We start from the raw sequence: 17,905 nt of genomic DNA, 5'->3' as shown, positions 1-17,905 counted from the left end.
CCGTTAATTACGACGGACCGTGTATCAGTTCACATTGAGACCCAGACATTGCCCGTCTTAAGGCATGGGCCCACCTGAGCACGACCCGGGGGGCCTCAAGAGAAAAGGGGGCCCTCACAAAAATTGGATCTGGTTGAGATTTTCGAAAATTTGCCTGGTAGGGGCTCAGAAAAATCATTTGGCCAGGGGGCCCGTGGTGCTCTTAAGACGACCCTGGACCCAGACCGTGTGCAGGGCAATTTTATTTAAATGTGATCGTCACATATTCCCAAGAGATCTTTACTATCTATGCAGGGAATTGGATTCCCATCTGATCATTGGATTGTCCATCTGAATAGAAGTGGCCGATGGAGGCCCCTGAGTTAAACAGGACAAAAATAATCGAAGACTTTTATTTATTCTTAAATTATGTCTTTTAATAATTATAAATTTTTTGATTAGTTCTGAAATAATTTTTTCCACTAATTCTGAAAAAGTTTTTGATTAATTACGGATTAAATTAATTAATTCTGATAAATTTTAATCTGAAATCACTTTAGATGATTCTGTAGCATTTAAAGTGAGTAATAATTCTGGAAAATTATTTATTTCCCCCTCTCGATATACCTTGAAATAATTTCCTTCAGTAATTATGCAGTTTTTCTCTTTCACTGATTGTGAAATATTTTCTACCAGAAATTCGGCAGTTATTTCTCTTATTGATTTATAAGTGTTCCTCCCCCAAACCCCCACTACTTCTGAAATTATTTGCTTCAAAAATTCTAAAATTACTTCTTTCAGCAATTTTCTGCATTCTCATCAATTCTGGGGGATTATCTCTTTCATCGATCAGAGTTTTCATCAGTTTGTTCCGGAACTATTTGTTGGAAACGTCGAAAAACGATTAATTCTAGAATTAATGGAAGAAATTATTTTGGAATATTGTGATGAAAATTCTGAATTATTAAAGAACAATTTTGGGATTTTTGAAACAAATAATTTCAGAATCAGTGAAAAAATATACATAGATCACTACGAGAAATAATTTTCCTGATTTTTGTGTGATGGAAATTATTTCACAATCAATAAAATAATAATTGCATAATTATTGAAAGAAATTATTTCAAGATGTATTGAGAAATAATTTTTTTTTAGAACTATCGAACAATGTAGTTGAAGAATTGTTTAAAATTAATCTCAGAATTAATTCAATCAGTAATAAATCAAAATCCTTTTTCAAAATTTGTAAAAAAAATTATTTCAGAACTACTACTACTACTAACCCACACATGTACCTCGTTCATATTCCTCTGCGGAACCTCTAACGAATTGGTACACGCGGGAATGTGTGTGTACGTGTAGTGAAACCTGACGTAAAGTTTGTTTCTGTGTAATGCTTGTTATGTGTAGTGCTGCCATCTGCCACCAGTTTTTCTAAATACGAGTGAAGTGTAATGATTGGAATAATTAATCGTTGTAGGCCTGTTGCTCTCTGTGGCGAGACTTTTTAATGGGGAGATCGGCTCGCATTTGCGCCTCGAAGTTGGGAACCACAGGAAACCAACTTCAGCCGACCACCACTATGGCGACGGTGGGGTTCGAACCCGGATCCTCGCGATGCGAGTCCGTCATTATAACCACTCGACCACCACAGCGGCTAATCAAAGAACTGGTAATTAATGAAAAAAATAATTTCAGAATAAATGGAAGTCTTCAATTCTTTTTTGTCCCTGTTTAACTCGGTGGGGGGGGGGGGCATTGGGTCCCACTTCCATTAAGATGTCACTAAATTACAGGCTTCGTGGGAAGTTCCAATTCGGACTGCCGTGTCTGAAAGGTTAAAAAACCCCTACTTTAAAGCACCCCTGTGTCGGGGGGGGGGGGGGTTTGCCAGTTGTGGCCTCAAGAGTTTGTATTTGTATAAGTATACAGTGTATATACTATAAAATATTATTTAACTTTTCAAAAGCAATTCAAAAAATTAAAATTAACTCAATCAATCGGAAACTAATTTATTTAATTTTCGGAGATGAACTAAAAATAGATTTAATTCAATTTTTTATTGAAATTTGAAATACTTTTCAAATTTGCGTCTGAATCAGAGAGAGAGAAAAAAAGGCATCTTTCCAAATTTCTCTTCCGCTTAAGTGACAAAGACCTGGCTACGCCACTGGGCAGAGGTTCTACGTTTATGTCATTTCTTTTATTTAAAAAATAAAACACTTTGGAAGATATGCAATACTGTCTACGGAATTTTTAAGAAAACTACGTGTCTGTGCCTAAGTGTAAAAGTACTTAGTATAGAGTGAGGGGTGGCATGGGCCGATGGGAGAACATTGTAACTGTAATGATTCGACTCTTAGAAATTGTGACTTACTTTCTGTTTTCCAAACCGAGCACAACTCGGGCAATACCTTTTATAGCAGGTTTGACGTCAGGACAAAGCCGGCCGACGCACAGTCGGCCGGCGAAAAACGTGGTCAAAACTATTTACTCGCCTTGAAATTCGTTGCATATTCTTTAAAACTGTTTGGAACAATAAATATTATGCTTTTTTAACGGCAGGGTGCAGATTATATGATTAAAGGGATTTTAAGGATATGAAATGGATAAAATATGATATGTTTGCATCATGGCTATTGATAGAATTGCGATAAAAAGCATAGCATGGATTTATTCATGATATCTCATCATATATATGACATTTGAATTGCAGTAACATGTAAGAATATTGCTGAGATGCATTAAACAACTTATAATAACATAGAAATGCTGCATAAAAAAATTAAGAATTCAAAAAGAAGTAAAAACAAGAAATTAAAATAAGCATAAAACGTAATTTAAGCACAGAAATTTATGATAAAAGTTTGTAATGAATGGAAAAATGTTTCTGGTCGTGGTCTGAGTGTAAAATCTTATGGTCACTACTATATATTAATTGTGTATCATAATTTTATAATCATAATTATGATTTATTAACAACTAGCTATAATAGCTGGCGTTGCCCTGGTTTTCTCAACATACTGCGAGTATTGAAGAAGTGACAAACCATTGTAAAGGAATAAACATGTCTGAGGCGCGTTGTTAGGGAACCACGGTGAATAAAGTAAACATTCCGAAAGTCATTGTTGAGACCCAACAACCATTCTTGCCTGATAATTTCGGGCATTTGACCTGTTTTGTCAAACTTATACAGTGGCCTATCGTTCAAGTCGGGTCCTGTATCGTTTACGAGTATACGTAAAATTTTGTAACGATCAATCTAAAATTGTGGATTTTTAGAGAGAACATACTAGTTGATATATACACAGACAGATACACAGAAAATCAATTTTACATATATAGATATCGCTCAAATAGTCAAAACTAGTTTTGGGTTATTGAAGACTTTTTGCGGCAATCTTAAATTTTTTCTTCGTTGTTTCCCCCATGCCAGATATGAATGGATGAGAAAAAGTCATTAATTCGTGCATCACATCTTGATAATTTTTGCAAGAAACTTTTTTGAATTTATTCAAGTTTTTGATGTATGTGCTGTTTCCTTAATCAATCAGTTATTTTCCTTTTTGTTCTCTTATTAGTATCAGGAAATTCTGATATGTGTTCACCACCGATTCTTTTTGTGTACAGTACTTCGCAGAAAATGAGAACGTTTGTTAAGATCAGTCAAGATTTGCAATTCATTTTTTTACGATTTCTTTACACCTTTAAAATTTTACTTAATTTAAGCATTTAAAACGCGTGTTCATTTCTTTACGCGATTTTCTAAATCGGTTCATTGCTGCCTAAAATTTGAGCTATGATCCTTTATAAGTATTTTGTTAAAAATCTAAATTTTTTTCAGAGTGGAGCACCCTGAGTTTGAAATTAAAAAAAGACAAAAAAAAAAAAAATCTGAGGCATGTTTGCAGCTTTCAATGTTAAAGCTCAAATAATCTGCGGTTATCAGAGCAATAATCTGCCATTTTTAAAGAATTTTTCTCAAATTCAAATCTACTCCGCCTTTGTATCGGCAAGCCTCAGCTATGGCATGTTGAAGAAAAGTCGCTGGGGTCAGCGGAGTAGCAGATATTAGCTGCTAATTTCACCTGTTTCATAAACTAAAATGAATGAGATTTCAGGAATGAAATTATGAAATGAATTTCAGGAGGTCACACCAGGTCACTTGTTTCTACCGCCACTCACAAAAATGAACTTTTTTAAAAAATGACTTGGTATTAAGAATAATTTATTTTTTAATAAAAATATCAAAAACGAAATTCAAAATGTATTTCTAAATTGCTAGCACACTTGAAAGAAAAGAAATAACTGCCTAAAATTCCCCGGAGAGCTAGGAAATTTCTGAACGAGAGCGGCCTTGTAAAAGGTTTAGATTGATGTGCGGTATACTGCTACTTGAACCACCACATTGGAGCTCCCTCTGGGCGAGAACTAAAAGGTGATGAACGAAAAAAAAATGTACGTCAGAAGCCGGGGGTGTTATTCACTCTTCATCTGTGAAAAAATCAGGGTCGAACGGCAAAACTTTTTTTTGGGGTTTTGGCCACGATTTTCGCAAAACGCACCACTGTGCGACGTATGCGAAATCTTTACCTTTGCTTTTGCAGTATTTCCAATGACTATAGTAGGTGTAATGGACGACTTCGATGGCGTCACGAGTATCGCGTATAAGCTTTCTGCTGTGGGCTCAGGTCTTTCGCCACGGGCAGTTTACTACCTAGTGCAGGGGGGGGGGGGGTTTCTCAAATTGTTTTCCTCGGAATTCCGTTTGATTTAGTTCTATATCGTTATAATCATAGTTAATCAATTACTTAACGATTATATAACGAGGTCGCTTTTAATATGTCGTAACGATTATTTTGCACAAGACTATATAGCATAATTTCCCAACCTTTTTTGTCCCATCTCGCCCCATTCAGAATTTTTTTTCTCCCAGCGCCCCCAACGCAATTTAACCCATAGGATCCTATGCTATACCCGTAGCTTCTACCGCCCCCCCTGGGACATTCTATCGCCCCCCGGGGGGCATTAACGCCCACGTTGGGAATCACTGCTATATAGGAATATTTTTGACTAATCGTCATAAAGATTCCGTTGGATTGAGTATGATCATTAAAATTCGTGTTAACTAATTAATGATTTATTATGAAAGATCTCATTTTTTGTCATAATTAATCAATGATTAGCAATAATAACTAATTGCAAAAACTCAGTTGGATTTATTATTCCACTGTAAAACGAACACTTATAGGAAAGTATTCGTTTTACAATGCAAATCACCCAATCGAAAAAGTGCGGTTAATTCCATATAAATTTTAAATGGGCCTCTTGTCACTTAAGTCATCCGTCAATGTGGAGCGGTTCACTTGATTGATGTGGAACTGTGTACCTTCGCCACTTAAGTGTTCTGTAAATATGTCGTGGGTCATTTTAGTGATATGGGACTTTGCTTCGGGTCGCTTAAGTGCTCTATAAATGTACCACGTGTCGCTCAAGTTCGTGTCACTAAATGTGTAGCGAGTCACTCAAGTGACTCGCAAATGTACCGCTTACTTCATTTTCAAGAAATTAGGTTTGAAGTTGCGGGCCACATCAGAGGACTCTTAGAGCCACATTTGGCCCGCATGCCATGGATCGAGCATATATGGGCGCTATTAGAACGGAGGCGTGAGGATTGTCCACCTCCGCTCTCCTGGCTTTGCCAATGATACTTTTTCGTGAAGGAGGCTCTCCCTCCAATTTGTCCGCTTATGTGTGACTGTGTGGTGCAGTAGCCCCCCCCCCCCCAACCAGTGATAACTCCACAGCCGGGAGAAGGGGGTATGCTAGACACAATCAGCAGTGGCGGAAAATATGAGTAGTTACTGCACATAGGGCCGTATTCACCGACATGGTTTAAACCTGTAGTTACAATTTTTGGATAAGAGATCAACATAGATTGGTTAAAACCTTGAATTTAACCAATCCGTGTCGATCGTATCCAGGCTCTATCGCTATCGCAATTGAAGCACAGTGGTCATAAGACCGCGGACGCACCGGGAAAACCTACTGGTGTTTCATACATTACGGCAAGCTTCTTGCAATTTCTAGGAGTGCGAGCACCTGATGCACGTTTCTAGCGGTCATGGCCCCCAGGAAAGTGTGGCTTACAGGGGAACGGAACGAGTCTCATAATTTAGCTTTTTTTCACGCTATAAGTTCACTATAGATGGGGGAAAGCGTAGATTCAGAGGGGCACGATCGCCCTCTCCCAAGAGTCAAATAGTATGGGAGAAATTTTTATGTTCCGTAAAAAATACTGAACTTTCGACGTTTGCAAAATTAGATTTAATTCCTGGACCGTATAATCTTTACTTCTACTCTACTATAGGACGTGAGCTGTAGGAACAATTGGTCGACATTCACTCTCAGGGGACCATGCACTGGGGGTCGCTTAAGTGCTCTGAAACTGTGTCACTCAAGAGATCTGTAAATGTGCCATGAATCATTCAAGTGTTCTGGAACTGTTTCGCGGGTTACTTAAGTGATATTTGAATGTGAAAGTGATCTTTGAGGCCTACTTCAGTGATCTGAAAATGTGCCATGGGCCACTTAAGTGCTCTAGAATTGCGCACGGGCCATTTAAGCGATTTGTGAATGTGCCGCTTAGTTCATTTTTACAAAATTAGGTTTGAGAGGCAAGCCACATCAGATAACATTTCAGGTTCAAGGGTTTACCATATATGGCTTAAAGGGTGGGTCGCAATGAGTTTCTCAGAGAAATTTTGATTTCTTGCCCTTTTCAAATAGCATTGAAATTAACAGAAATTGATTATAATAATATATATGTATATAACACACATAAATACATAAGGTATTTTCTTTCGAAATTTTAATTAAAAAAAAATTTTGCATTACAAAATTTTTTTTTTCGTATGTGTGTGTGTGGGGGGGGGGGGGCATGAGCCTCCCATGGCCCCTTCCTCCGGCGTACGTTTCTGATCCCACCAATATGCGTTAGGAGGTAGTTGGCAGTGTTGACGAAATTTTGCTGACAAGGGGGAGGGAGGGGGGGGGTCAAAAATGACTAAAAATTTGCTGACGTAATACTTGAACGGCCCCTTACATGTTTACTTGGAAACTTTTTCTAATTGGAAGTAATCCTTTAGGATCAACGGATCGCCAGTAAAATGCCATGCTCCCCGTTTTTGCTATACACCCTGTATAATAAATACACACACACACATGCTTCTGGCACAACTCGATCGGCAGTAAATTGCCCATGATGACAGAATGAATGATTCTTGTGTCTGGAATTCCGTATCATATTATTATACATTTTCCGTATCCTGTTTTCAATCATCATATTCAGCTTATTTACGTATATTTCCATTTTACTGAATTTCTGGTTCTCTTGTACATCTCTATTATTTACCGGCATCTATGAATCAATGTCTTGGATTTCTGTATCAGGTTTGTTATGTATTATTCAGTATCGTGTTTTTAATAATCGTTCCGCTTGTTTATATATATATATATATTTGTATTTTATTGTATTTCTATTCTCTTGTGTATCTCTATAATTGGACAATGTATGTCTGTTGAGATGAGTTTACATAAGTAACTACGTAAGTACTGAAAGGCCTAGCAACCCCACGTAGAAAAACCCCCCAAGATTAGTTTTTAGTTTTCGTAACTTCTTTTTTTTTACATATCAGCTTACACATTTGTTAATCATTCCTCCTTGTTTTTCGTATTGAACTGTTCCCTTTTTCTTTAAGAACTTCTGTTTTATCATAAAATAGTATTTTTTATAGTTTGGATTGGTATAATTTTTATTGTCTGTGTTTTTTCGTTAAATGACATGTATTGAAGTCCAATTGTATTGATCTGCAGATGAGTAATCAAAGATTCGTGAACCAGGAGGATTTTTAATGAGGAGATTCTTTTTTCAGGTAAAATATATTTTTGTGATTCTGTAACACATACATGCTCAACCCATGGCCAGTGGGCCGAATGTCGCCCTAGGAGTCATCTGATGTGGCCCGCGACCTCACACTTATTTTTTAAAATAGCTGAGCAGCTCATAACCAAATCACTTAAGTGACTCTCCCGGCACATTCCCAGACTACTTAAGTGACCCGGGCACATCAAAAAATCGCTCAAGTAATCCGCGGCGCATTCTTACCTCACTTTAGTGACCCATGGCACATTTCCAGATGTACCAAGTGACCCGCGGCACATTATCAGATCACTTGAATGGCCTGCGGCACATTTACGTATCAATTAAGTGGTGCGCTTTACATTTTCAGATTATTTAAGTGGCCTCAGAGACATACTTCCAGTTCACTGAAGTCACCTGCTTTCTAGATCACTTGAGTGGCCCACCACACGTTTTCAAACCAACGAAGTGGCCCACAAATTTCTCTTAAATTTCCCTTTTTTCTCTCTTTCGACACATGGAGCTAATCCAATACAGTTACTATATATACACTGCTCAAAACAATTAGGGGAGCAAGCAAAAAATTGAAGAAAACCGTGCGAGACAGCCACGTATTGGCATACAATGGATAGTACACGCGTATCAATGCGCAATACAGAAAAAAGACGTAAAAAAAATTTGGAATTAAGCTTTAATTCTTTGAAAATATGGAAAAAACATGAAAAGATGATTTAGGGCAACAATTTGGTTACATGTAAACGATAAAAAAAAGTACTGTTTAGACATGATGCATGAGTTTTAATAGGGCGTGTGGTCTCCTCGAACAGCTAAGACTGCTCCACACCTGTTTGCCATGGATGCGATGAGGTTATCGATCAGACTTTGGGGAATACTGTTCCACTCCTCAAGAAGTGCAATCTGCAAGTCTCGGACAGTAACAGGCGGCCTTGGTCACGCAGCAATGCGTCGTCCGAGCATGTCCCAAACATGCTCGATTGGATTCAGGTCAGGAGAGCACGCTGGCTATTCCATACGCTGTATTGTTTCAGCTTCAAGCATGTTCTCCACCAGACGAGCTCTGTGCGGTCGGGCATTATCATCCTGGAAAACAAAGGAATCTCCAATGGCTCCAGCGTAAGGGATGACATGAGGTCGCAGTATCTCGTCTGCATACCTTCGGGCCGTCAAAGTGCCATTCCGAATGATATGCAGGTCCGTACGTCCGCCTATGCTGATTCCACCCCATACCATCCAACCAGCTCGTCTGTATTGTGACCTTTCACGAACGAATGCGGGGTTATTTCGAGTGCCCCTGTCCCTCCATACCAGAACACGTCGGGTGTCACACTCCAGACTGAATCGGGACTCGTCTGTAAACAGCACTTGGCTCCAATCATGTTGCTCCCAATCTCGATGTTCAGCAGCCCATCATCTTCGGGCCGCACGGTGGCGTCGGGTCAACGGAATGCAGACCATTGGCCTACGTGCATAGAGCCCTCCCTCATGAAGCCGATTACGTGCTGTTTGGCTGGACACCCTTCGTCCTGTTGCGAAGAGCAACCGTCTTTGCAGCTGCGTAGCATTCTCTGTTCTGTTTCGACGGGCTGTTAACCGTATATACCGGTCATCAGTTGCTGTAGTGGCGCGTGGCCGACCTTGCCCTGGTCGACGTCTAACATTTCCTGTTTCTTGGAATCGATTCCACAGCCTTGCAACAACACTTCTGACGACTCCAACAGCGTCCGCGACACTACGTTGTGTTTGCCCGGATTCCAATCTGCCTATAACATGCCATGCCATGGATTCCGGTAAATCACGTTGTTGAGACATCCTCAAGTCACCTTGTCTCAAAAAAAAATACTGCGCAATCGAATTTCACAGTTACGGCAGTAAAACAGACGTTTCTGCAACATCCCGATTTCTGCCCTTATCTCATTTTTCTGGTTTTTGACGTCATGAACTTTGATTTGCATATGAAGTTTTCTTCTTCCGTTTCCTGCTAGGCTTTAAATTATGGATGATTCATTTTATGTTACTTATCGGTATACATCTTTGCGTAATTTTGTTAAAACCATGTGCTCCCCTAATTGTTTTGAGCAGTGTATATAGCCATGTATCATACGTTCAAGCATATTCAAACATGTACTAATTCCTTATAAGTTCCGCAGAGGAATGTGAAGGAGGTGTGGTGCATGTGTGGTTTATATATAGTAATAAAATATTCACTGGGTTCAGCTTGACCCACTACAGGCAAAACGAGGGGTAACGTAACCCTCTTGATTCCTACTTTCTCTAAAGAAATATCACAATTATGTTTGAATGACAGATTAAATGATAAGAGATGAAGAACTTGACACCAAAATATCAATATGAGATCAATTCGAGCTGTAAGTTGATTAACGAAAACTTTCACTGACTTTTTATTTGTGAGTTTGACAAGAACCAAGTCACCAGCCTTTGCTTTTGAAATGGGGGTTTTGATACTATGTCTATGAAGTTCCGTTCTTGCTCTATTTCTCCACACTAATCTTTAAGGTTTATATCATAGGTTCTTAACCTTTTTTCTCATCCCGCACCCACAATCAACTCAATTCACCTTTCCGCACCCACTGCGCTGGAATAATATGTTGTCTATTTGTTAAAAATGTAGTTTTTTGCAATTAATTATATTAATTCTCTACTAATTAATAGTTTAAAAAATTCTAAACTTGAAAGATAAGAACAAAGTCTAGTGAAGATAAAATACACACAGGTTTCAATCGCAACAGAACAAAAATTACTCTACATGTCGACTGTTAGTGACTGTGGAAATTTGTTATTGTTTTTTTTTTTCATTAGTGTTCGAATTTAGGTTATTTCTATGAAAGGTGGTTACTCACATATCATCACTTACTTTCAGGCAATTGATGGGTTTTCGTTTCATCAGGAAAAAGTAAGTTAGCGAATGGTGGAAGTGTTTGCAAAGCCGTCTTCTCAAGTAGGTGCGAGGTTAGCATATACAGTAAAACCCCTCTTAACGGACACCCCTCAGATGCGGTCGCTCCTCTTTTACGGCCAAATATAAATTTCCTCTTGTATAATAAAACTATGCTTTCAAACCCCAGAAAAACGATCCCCCTGTTTTACGAACGAATTTTGTTTTCCCATTGGTGTCCACAAAAGAGAGTTTTTACTGTGTTCTTCGGTTCCACTTGTCCCAGTACAAGAAAAACGAGGGGGGGGGGAATGTAACCCTCTTTATTTCTACTTTCTCTAAAGAAATATCACAATTGTATTGAAAATTGTTGTGAAAACTACAACTACTACGAACTAAAAACTGTGGTCAATGCCGTCCTCCTTCTGTTGTTTACCTTTTTCCCTTTTCTGCTTCCCGGGCCACGATGTTTTTGCCGCTCCGTATAACCACATTTAATCATGTTATCTAATAGTTATTTTTGTCACATTAAAGAATTCTAATTTCCTACAATAGGCTGATCAATACAATTCCGTTTTCGGCTCCACTATTTCTTAAAAATACAACAAATATGGCGACGAGGAAAGTTTGAATGTTGGTATCTTTTTCCGAACGATGGCGAAAACTAATCCCAGTGCCGCGGATATTCATCAGGTGCTACTTCAACAGCAGCAATGGATGGAAAATTTGTTGGCAGCTCAGCAACGAAACCAACAGGCACTGCTGGAGCAAATTCTTGGACGACGAGCCGGATCACCGAAGGTAAGCGTCTCTGCATTTCGTCATTTCGATAGGATCCACGACCGTTGGAGCACGTACCTGTGCTGCCTGAATCAACATTTCGAAGCCCACGGAGTCACCGAAGACGAGCAGAAACGTGCATATTTCTTGTCATGGGTCGGTGTTGAAACTTTTGAATTACTTCAGAAACTGTTCGCGGAAGCCGATGTCGCAACTCGTTCGTATGCGGACATTGTACAGAAACTTACTTCTTATTTCGAATCTAAAACCCATGTGCTTGCTGCTAGATGTGAATTTCTCAGATGTCATATGCAATCAGGCCAGACGTACGCGGAATGGGTCGCTGACTTACGAGGAATTGCAAGGGACTGTAGATTTGTATGTAGTCGTGATGGATGTTCCCAATCTTTTGTGGACTCTCTAATTCGTGATGCCATAGTTCTTCATACTCCTCACGACCAAGTTCGCTCTGCGGCTCTCCAGCATACGAACCCCAGTCTTGAAGATGTCCTCAAAATTGCGGAAGCTTTTGAAGCTACCCAGCGCACCGTGTGGACTCTGAAAGAGAATCCTGATGGTCCATCAACTTTCAATAATCTTCCGCAGTGTGAAGTTCTGCAAATGAAAAATTCATACTCAAAGTCGCGGTCGAAGAATTCCAAGAGAAGTGAAATTCAGTCTTCGAAAAAACCTGGTGATGTACCTGGTACCTGTTATGGCTGTGGCGGCAGACACCTGAGGTCCGAGTGTAAATTTCGTGAGGCCACTTGTAATTTTTGCAAAAAAGTAGGCCATATTTCTGCCGTTTGCTATTCAAGAAAAAAATCTAATGCAAAGAAAAATTCTCCAAATCAGAAACATCAGCGCGCTAATACCTCTTTTCAGATTACAGAAACTGTGAATGCTGGCGTGGACTGTACAGATAACAAATTACTCATTTCATTGATGGTTAATAACCAAGAGATGCCTTTTCAATTAGATACGGGTGCTTCATGTTCCTTAGTTGGGACCAGTGGATACAAAGCTCTTGGGTCACCACCGTGCAGTCCATCTACTACAAAGCTGAAAGGATATGGCTGTGTTGAAGTTCCGCTAAAAGGAAAAATTCTGGTCACAGTAAAATATAAGGGTAAAATCATGGACCTTCCTCTTCTTGTTACGGATACTGCAGAAGGATGTAACATTTTTGGACTAGACTGGTTCAAAGCGTTTGATTTTCACATTGATGACTCTGTTCAGCGAGTGATTACATTGGCAACAACTACTCTTCATGAAAAATTGTCTGCACAAGTTTTCCAGAGGCATGAAAATGTATTTCGAAATGAACTTGGGAAGTGTAATTCTTACAAGGCTAGTGTTTTTCTGAAGCCAAATGCTCGACCGAAGTTCTGCAAAGCACGTCCCATTCCATTTTCTCAGGAGATTGCTGTCAAAGCAGAAATTGATCGTCTCACTTCTGCAGGCATTTGGAAACCATGTACTACAAGTCAATGGGCAGCTCCTATAGTTGTTGTAAATAAACCGAATGGTTCTATTCGCATTTGCGGTGACTACAAAGTTGCAGTGAACTCTCAAATTGATGTAAATCAGTACCCTATTCCAAGACCTGAAGAATTATTCCAGAAACTCAAAAATGGGCAAAGGTTTTCCAAGATAGATCTTTCCGATGCCTATCTTCAACTTGAGTTGGATGACGATTCAAAGAGACTGTTAGTTGTTAATACACCCTATGGATTGTTCGAGTGCCAAAGACTTCCTTTCGGAGTGGCTAGTGCACCAGCCATATTCCAGTGCTTCCTTGAGCAGCTCATAGCTGGTATTCCTGGTTGTGCTAATTACCTGGATGACATTATTGTCACAGCTCCTAATGACGAGGAACACTGCAAAGCTCTCGATGAACTCTTCCATCGTCTAGAAAGCAATGGTCTTCGCTGTAGCAAGCCAAAATGCAAATTATTCCAGTCCGAAGTTGAGTACTTGGGGTACATAGTCAATGCAGATGGGGTGCGACCATCAGATTCTAATATTGCAGCAGTGAAAGACTTACCCAAACCTAAAAATATCCAGGAACTGCATTCATTTATTGGAAAAATCAACTACTATAACAAGTTCATTCCTGGTTTTTCTCAGCTGGCAGGTCCTTTGAACAAACTGCGAAGAAAAAATGTCAAATTCAAGTGGAAGCAAGAACAAGAGGAAGCATTCCAGAAATTGAAAGAAAACATTGTTAAAGCTACCAGACTAGTGCATTACAACTCAGAATTTCCACTGATTTTGGCAACTGATGCATCATCTTATGGCATAGGTGCTGTGATTTCTCACAGATATTCCGATGGTTCAGAAAAACCGATTGCTTTTGCTTCCAAGACATTGACTGATACACAAAAAGCCTACAGTCAAATTGAAAAAGAGGCTTTATCCATTATTTATGGTGTGAAAAAATTTCATCAGTATTTGTATGGCAGAAAATTCGAACTCCTCACGGATCACCAACCCCTGGTATCCATATTCCATCCCAACAAGCAACTTCCCGTAATGACTGCTCAGAGACTTCAACGTTGGGCAATTATTCTTATGGGATATATGTACGATATCAAATATAGACCAACAATGCAGCATGGAAATGCTGATGCCCTTTCAAGACTTCCAGTTGGTTCAGATGTAGAATTTGACAAATCAGAGAATGCATGCCATAATATTGATGTACAGGTGGATGAATACATATCTCATTATCCAGTTGACTACAAAGAAATTCAAGAAGCAACTGCTAAGGACAAAACTTTGAAAAAAGTTCTCCATTATATTCAGAATGGTTGGCCGAAAGACTTGCCGGAGAACAATGAGGATGTAAAACCATACTTTCTAAGAAAAAATTCACTCTCTGTCAACCGAGGTATCTTGCTACTCCAAACTGAATGTCTTCGTGTAATCATTCCAAAGACTTTGCAAAGTTCAGTTCTCAAGACTCTTCACATTGGTCATTGGGGAATGGTTCGAATGAAACAGATGGCTCGAAGATATTGCTGGTTTCCACAGATCGAGCAGCAGATTGAAAACGCCGCAAACCAATGTCAATCATGTCAACGTGAGAAAGCTTGTCCAAAAGCAATGTTCCAGGACTGGCCAAAACCAGAGGATCCTTGGCACAGAATTCATATAGACTTTGCGGGTCCCTTCCAAAATTCCATGTGGCTTATCATTGTTGATGCATATTCAAAATTTCCTTACGTGATCGAGATGAAATCTACTGCTTCAGAAGCGACTATTGAAGCTCTAAAGAAAGTATTTATCATTGAAGGTTTACCGATCACACTTGTGTCAGACAATGGTACACAATTTACTAGCAAAGTGTTTGAGGACTTTTGCAAATTGAATGGTATCGAGCATCTTACTACTGCTCCATTTCATCCCGCCTCTAATGGCGAAGCAGAACGTTTCGTCAGGACATTTAAAGAAGCTATGAAAAAAGCTGTGTGGGGAGGAGACCACAAGTCAGAAGCACTCCAAAAGCTTCTGATAACATACAGGATAACACCGAAACCTGGTTGTGATAAGTCTCCTGCAGAACTCTTGCATGGCAGACAGCCTAGAAATCTGCTCTCCCTCTTATTCCCTCCAAAGGATAAAAACATTACATTTTCACAAGACAGTACTACCCACAAGTTCAGTATTAGCAGCAGAGTTTTTTGTAAGAACTATTCGAATGGTCCTAAGTGGGTTAATGCCAAAGTTCTCAAACATCTTGGCAAAATGATGTATTTGGTTCAGACGAATCGTGGGAAATGGAAACGTCATCAGAACCAAATGAGAAAAGATCATTCTTCAGAGAAACATCCTACAATGCCATCTTCTGAGTGCTGTATGGACTATCAAATATTGCTGCCTCCTTCTACTAACGATTCAAGGTGCTTGACTGCTCCCAAACCTGCTGATGGTGGTTCTGCGGTTACTGCCAATACTTCAGTTGGACATCCTGAATGCTCTGCACCGATTTCGAGTCAACCCTCTTCTGTTCTTCGTAGGTCGACTCGTAAGAGAACACCGGTCGAGAGATTCATTCCATTGTGAGGGGAGGAATGTTGTGAAAACTACAACTACTACGAACTAAAAACTGTGGTCAATGCCGTCCTCCTTCTGTTGTTTACCTTTTTCCCTTTTCTGCTTCCCGGGCCACGATGTTTTTGCCGCTCCGTATAACCACATTTAATCATGTTATCTAATAGTTATTTTTGTCACATTAAAGAATTCTAATTTCCTACAATAGGCTGATCAATACAATTCCGTTTTCGGCTCCACTATTTCTTAAAAATACAACAAAAATCAAATCAATTCGAGCTTTCAGAAATAGTTGAAATGTAAAAGGCACATGATCTCGAACTTAAGTTCTCCGTATCGAGTCTCCTTACAATAACGTTGCAAAAGCAGCTATCGCACATTTTTTACTGAAAAATGGAGCAAGTACAAAAAAGAAACCATTCCCAGAAGCTAACTGTATTTTACAAATCACGTGGGGTTCCATTTACTCCAGTTTACTTTATCTCGATTGAAAAACGTAGTTTGGAGCATCAGTCATTGTGCGGATATTATTATTTGCAGGAATAACTTCTATTGAAGAAATGAAATCCAAATTGTCTTGGTTAAGTTTGTTCCCAAAATTAAAAACAAAAGTCTCTTGTTAAATTTTCAATGCTATACACATTTTTCAATCAATCACTACCAGATAAGGTGCTTTAGCAATCCTACAGTTACGATTATTTAACGGCGTGTAAAGAGATAACCATGAAGGCTCAGAATTTGAGATCGTAATATTTCAGTTATGTTGATTGACGCAAATGTGTTTTGTTGTCCGATTTCTAGGTTTTTCCAGTACTCGTGATCCAAGACAAGCACCATGGTCACCATCAACGATTTGCCACCGGAGCTTTTCGTGCATATCTTCTCCTTGTACATCAAATCGCAGGGATATCGGAGATTCCTGAAGAACATTCCACTGGTCTGCAAAAGATGGAATCAGATTCATTCGACTCCTTTGCTGTGGCAACAGGTTTTTTCTTCTTACGATGTACTCGATGATAGATGGTCTTGGGAAGACAAGAAGAAGTTAGGTGAAAAGGGTTTGCTCTCATCTGCTGAAGTCCTTACCCTGTACGAATGTCCCTACAGCGAAAATGAAATTATCAAGTTCATTCGTTACTTCCATAATCTTCGAGGATTACAGGTACTGAACACCTTGATGTCCAAAGCGGTGATGGACGTTCTCACAGAACACTGTCCTGATATTGATTTCTTGACTTTGAGACCTTCTGATCAGCAGATAGAAGATGTTTTTGGCCCGTTTCTCAGTGTCCGAGGAAAGAATTTAAAGTCCTTGAACTTGATGCTTGGTCCTTCCCTCAGAGATAAAGACTGGTTTCGGACAATCGCTGAAAATTGCTCGTCATTAGAAGTGGTGTCATTTTATGAAGATCATGAATCCAATATTTCTTCTATTCAGTTTCCGATCTTCGAACTCATCACGAGATGCCCAAAACTACGGATTTTTGAAATAGCGGGATACAAAATTGCATCGGAAGTGAGGAATCATAACGGATTTTCTGGTATTGAAGACTTTGAAGCTTGCGAAACCGATTTCGGTGGAACGGACTTGTATTCAATATTTAAGAACGCGAAGAATCTAGAATCTATAGTAATTACCCATTGTCCAAACGTGATATATAGTAGGACATCAAAGATTCCGTCCGAAAAATTGGCGTGGTTTATGATCGAGGACCGGAACCTGGACCGACATCCTTTGGAGTTTCTGCGACAGGTCGTTGCCAAGTGGAAACATACGCTTAAAGGTCTTTGCATCAAAGAAACGCAGCGTGACCTGACCGGAGTTTTGGAAACATATTTGCATGAAAATCCGGACCCAAAGCTGGAAAAACTGCATGTTTCGAGGAGATCGAATCTGAGCACACAAGTGTTAGAAAAATTGACTAGAGCGTGTAGAAATCTTAAAGTGTATTATTGGTAGCTCTGAACTCACATGCTAGCATGTAGGAGATAATATCTACAGCCAGCATTTCACATAGGATAAATTTATAAAACTGTTCAGTTTAGGAGACTGTTGAAGATTGATGAATTTTATCCATGTTTCATGTATTTTCGAAGAAATGTTTGAATTGTTGAGAATTGATTACATTAATAGTTATCATCTCAGTGACGGTTAGTTCATGGTTCCCATGGTGCTCTTTCTTGATCTTGGTCTCTAATACACAGCATTGAAACCGGGTTTTCCTAGGAGTAAAACTTTTGCGCCCTCTGCAGCG

At 39.3% G+C, this 17,905-nt stretch overlaps 1 protein-coding gene across 1 annotated transcript; it reads left to right on the top strand.

The window, feature by feature from the left end:
- The first annotated feature begins 16,485 nt into the window (after positions 1 to 16,485).
- On the top strand, positions 16,486 to 17,610 carry LOC149087679 (F-box/LRR-repeat protein 6-like). Its single transcript, XM_089231947.1, has one exon. The coding sequence runs from the start codon at positions 16,486 to 16,488 to the stop codon at positions 17,608 to 17,610; it is 1,125 nt and encodes a 374-aa protein (XP_089088073.1).
- The last annotated feature ends 295 nt before the right edge of the window (positions 17,611 to 17,905 follow it).

This window comes from Pholcus phalangioides, unplaced genomic scaffold (assembly GCF_987345545.1).
Source record: "Pholcus phalangioides strain wild (caught in Gottingen) unplaced genomic scaffold, Ppha-v1.0 ptg000004l_1, whole genome shotgun sequence".
Lineage (NCBI taxonomy): Eukaryota > Metazoa > Arthropoda > Arachnida > Araneae > Pholcidae > Pholcus > Pholcus phalangioides.
The sequence above is the reverse complement of the archived record's forward strand: the minus strand, read 5'-3'. Positions and strand labels throughout refer to the sequence as shown.

Excerpts from the sequence above, each read along its gene's own strand:
- LOC149087679 (XM_089231947.1), top strand. The coding sequence starts at position 16,486 with ATGGTCACCATCAACGATTTGCCACCGGAGCTTTTCGTGCATATCTTC.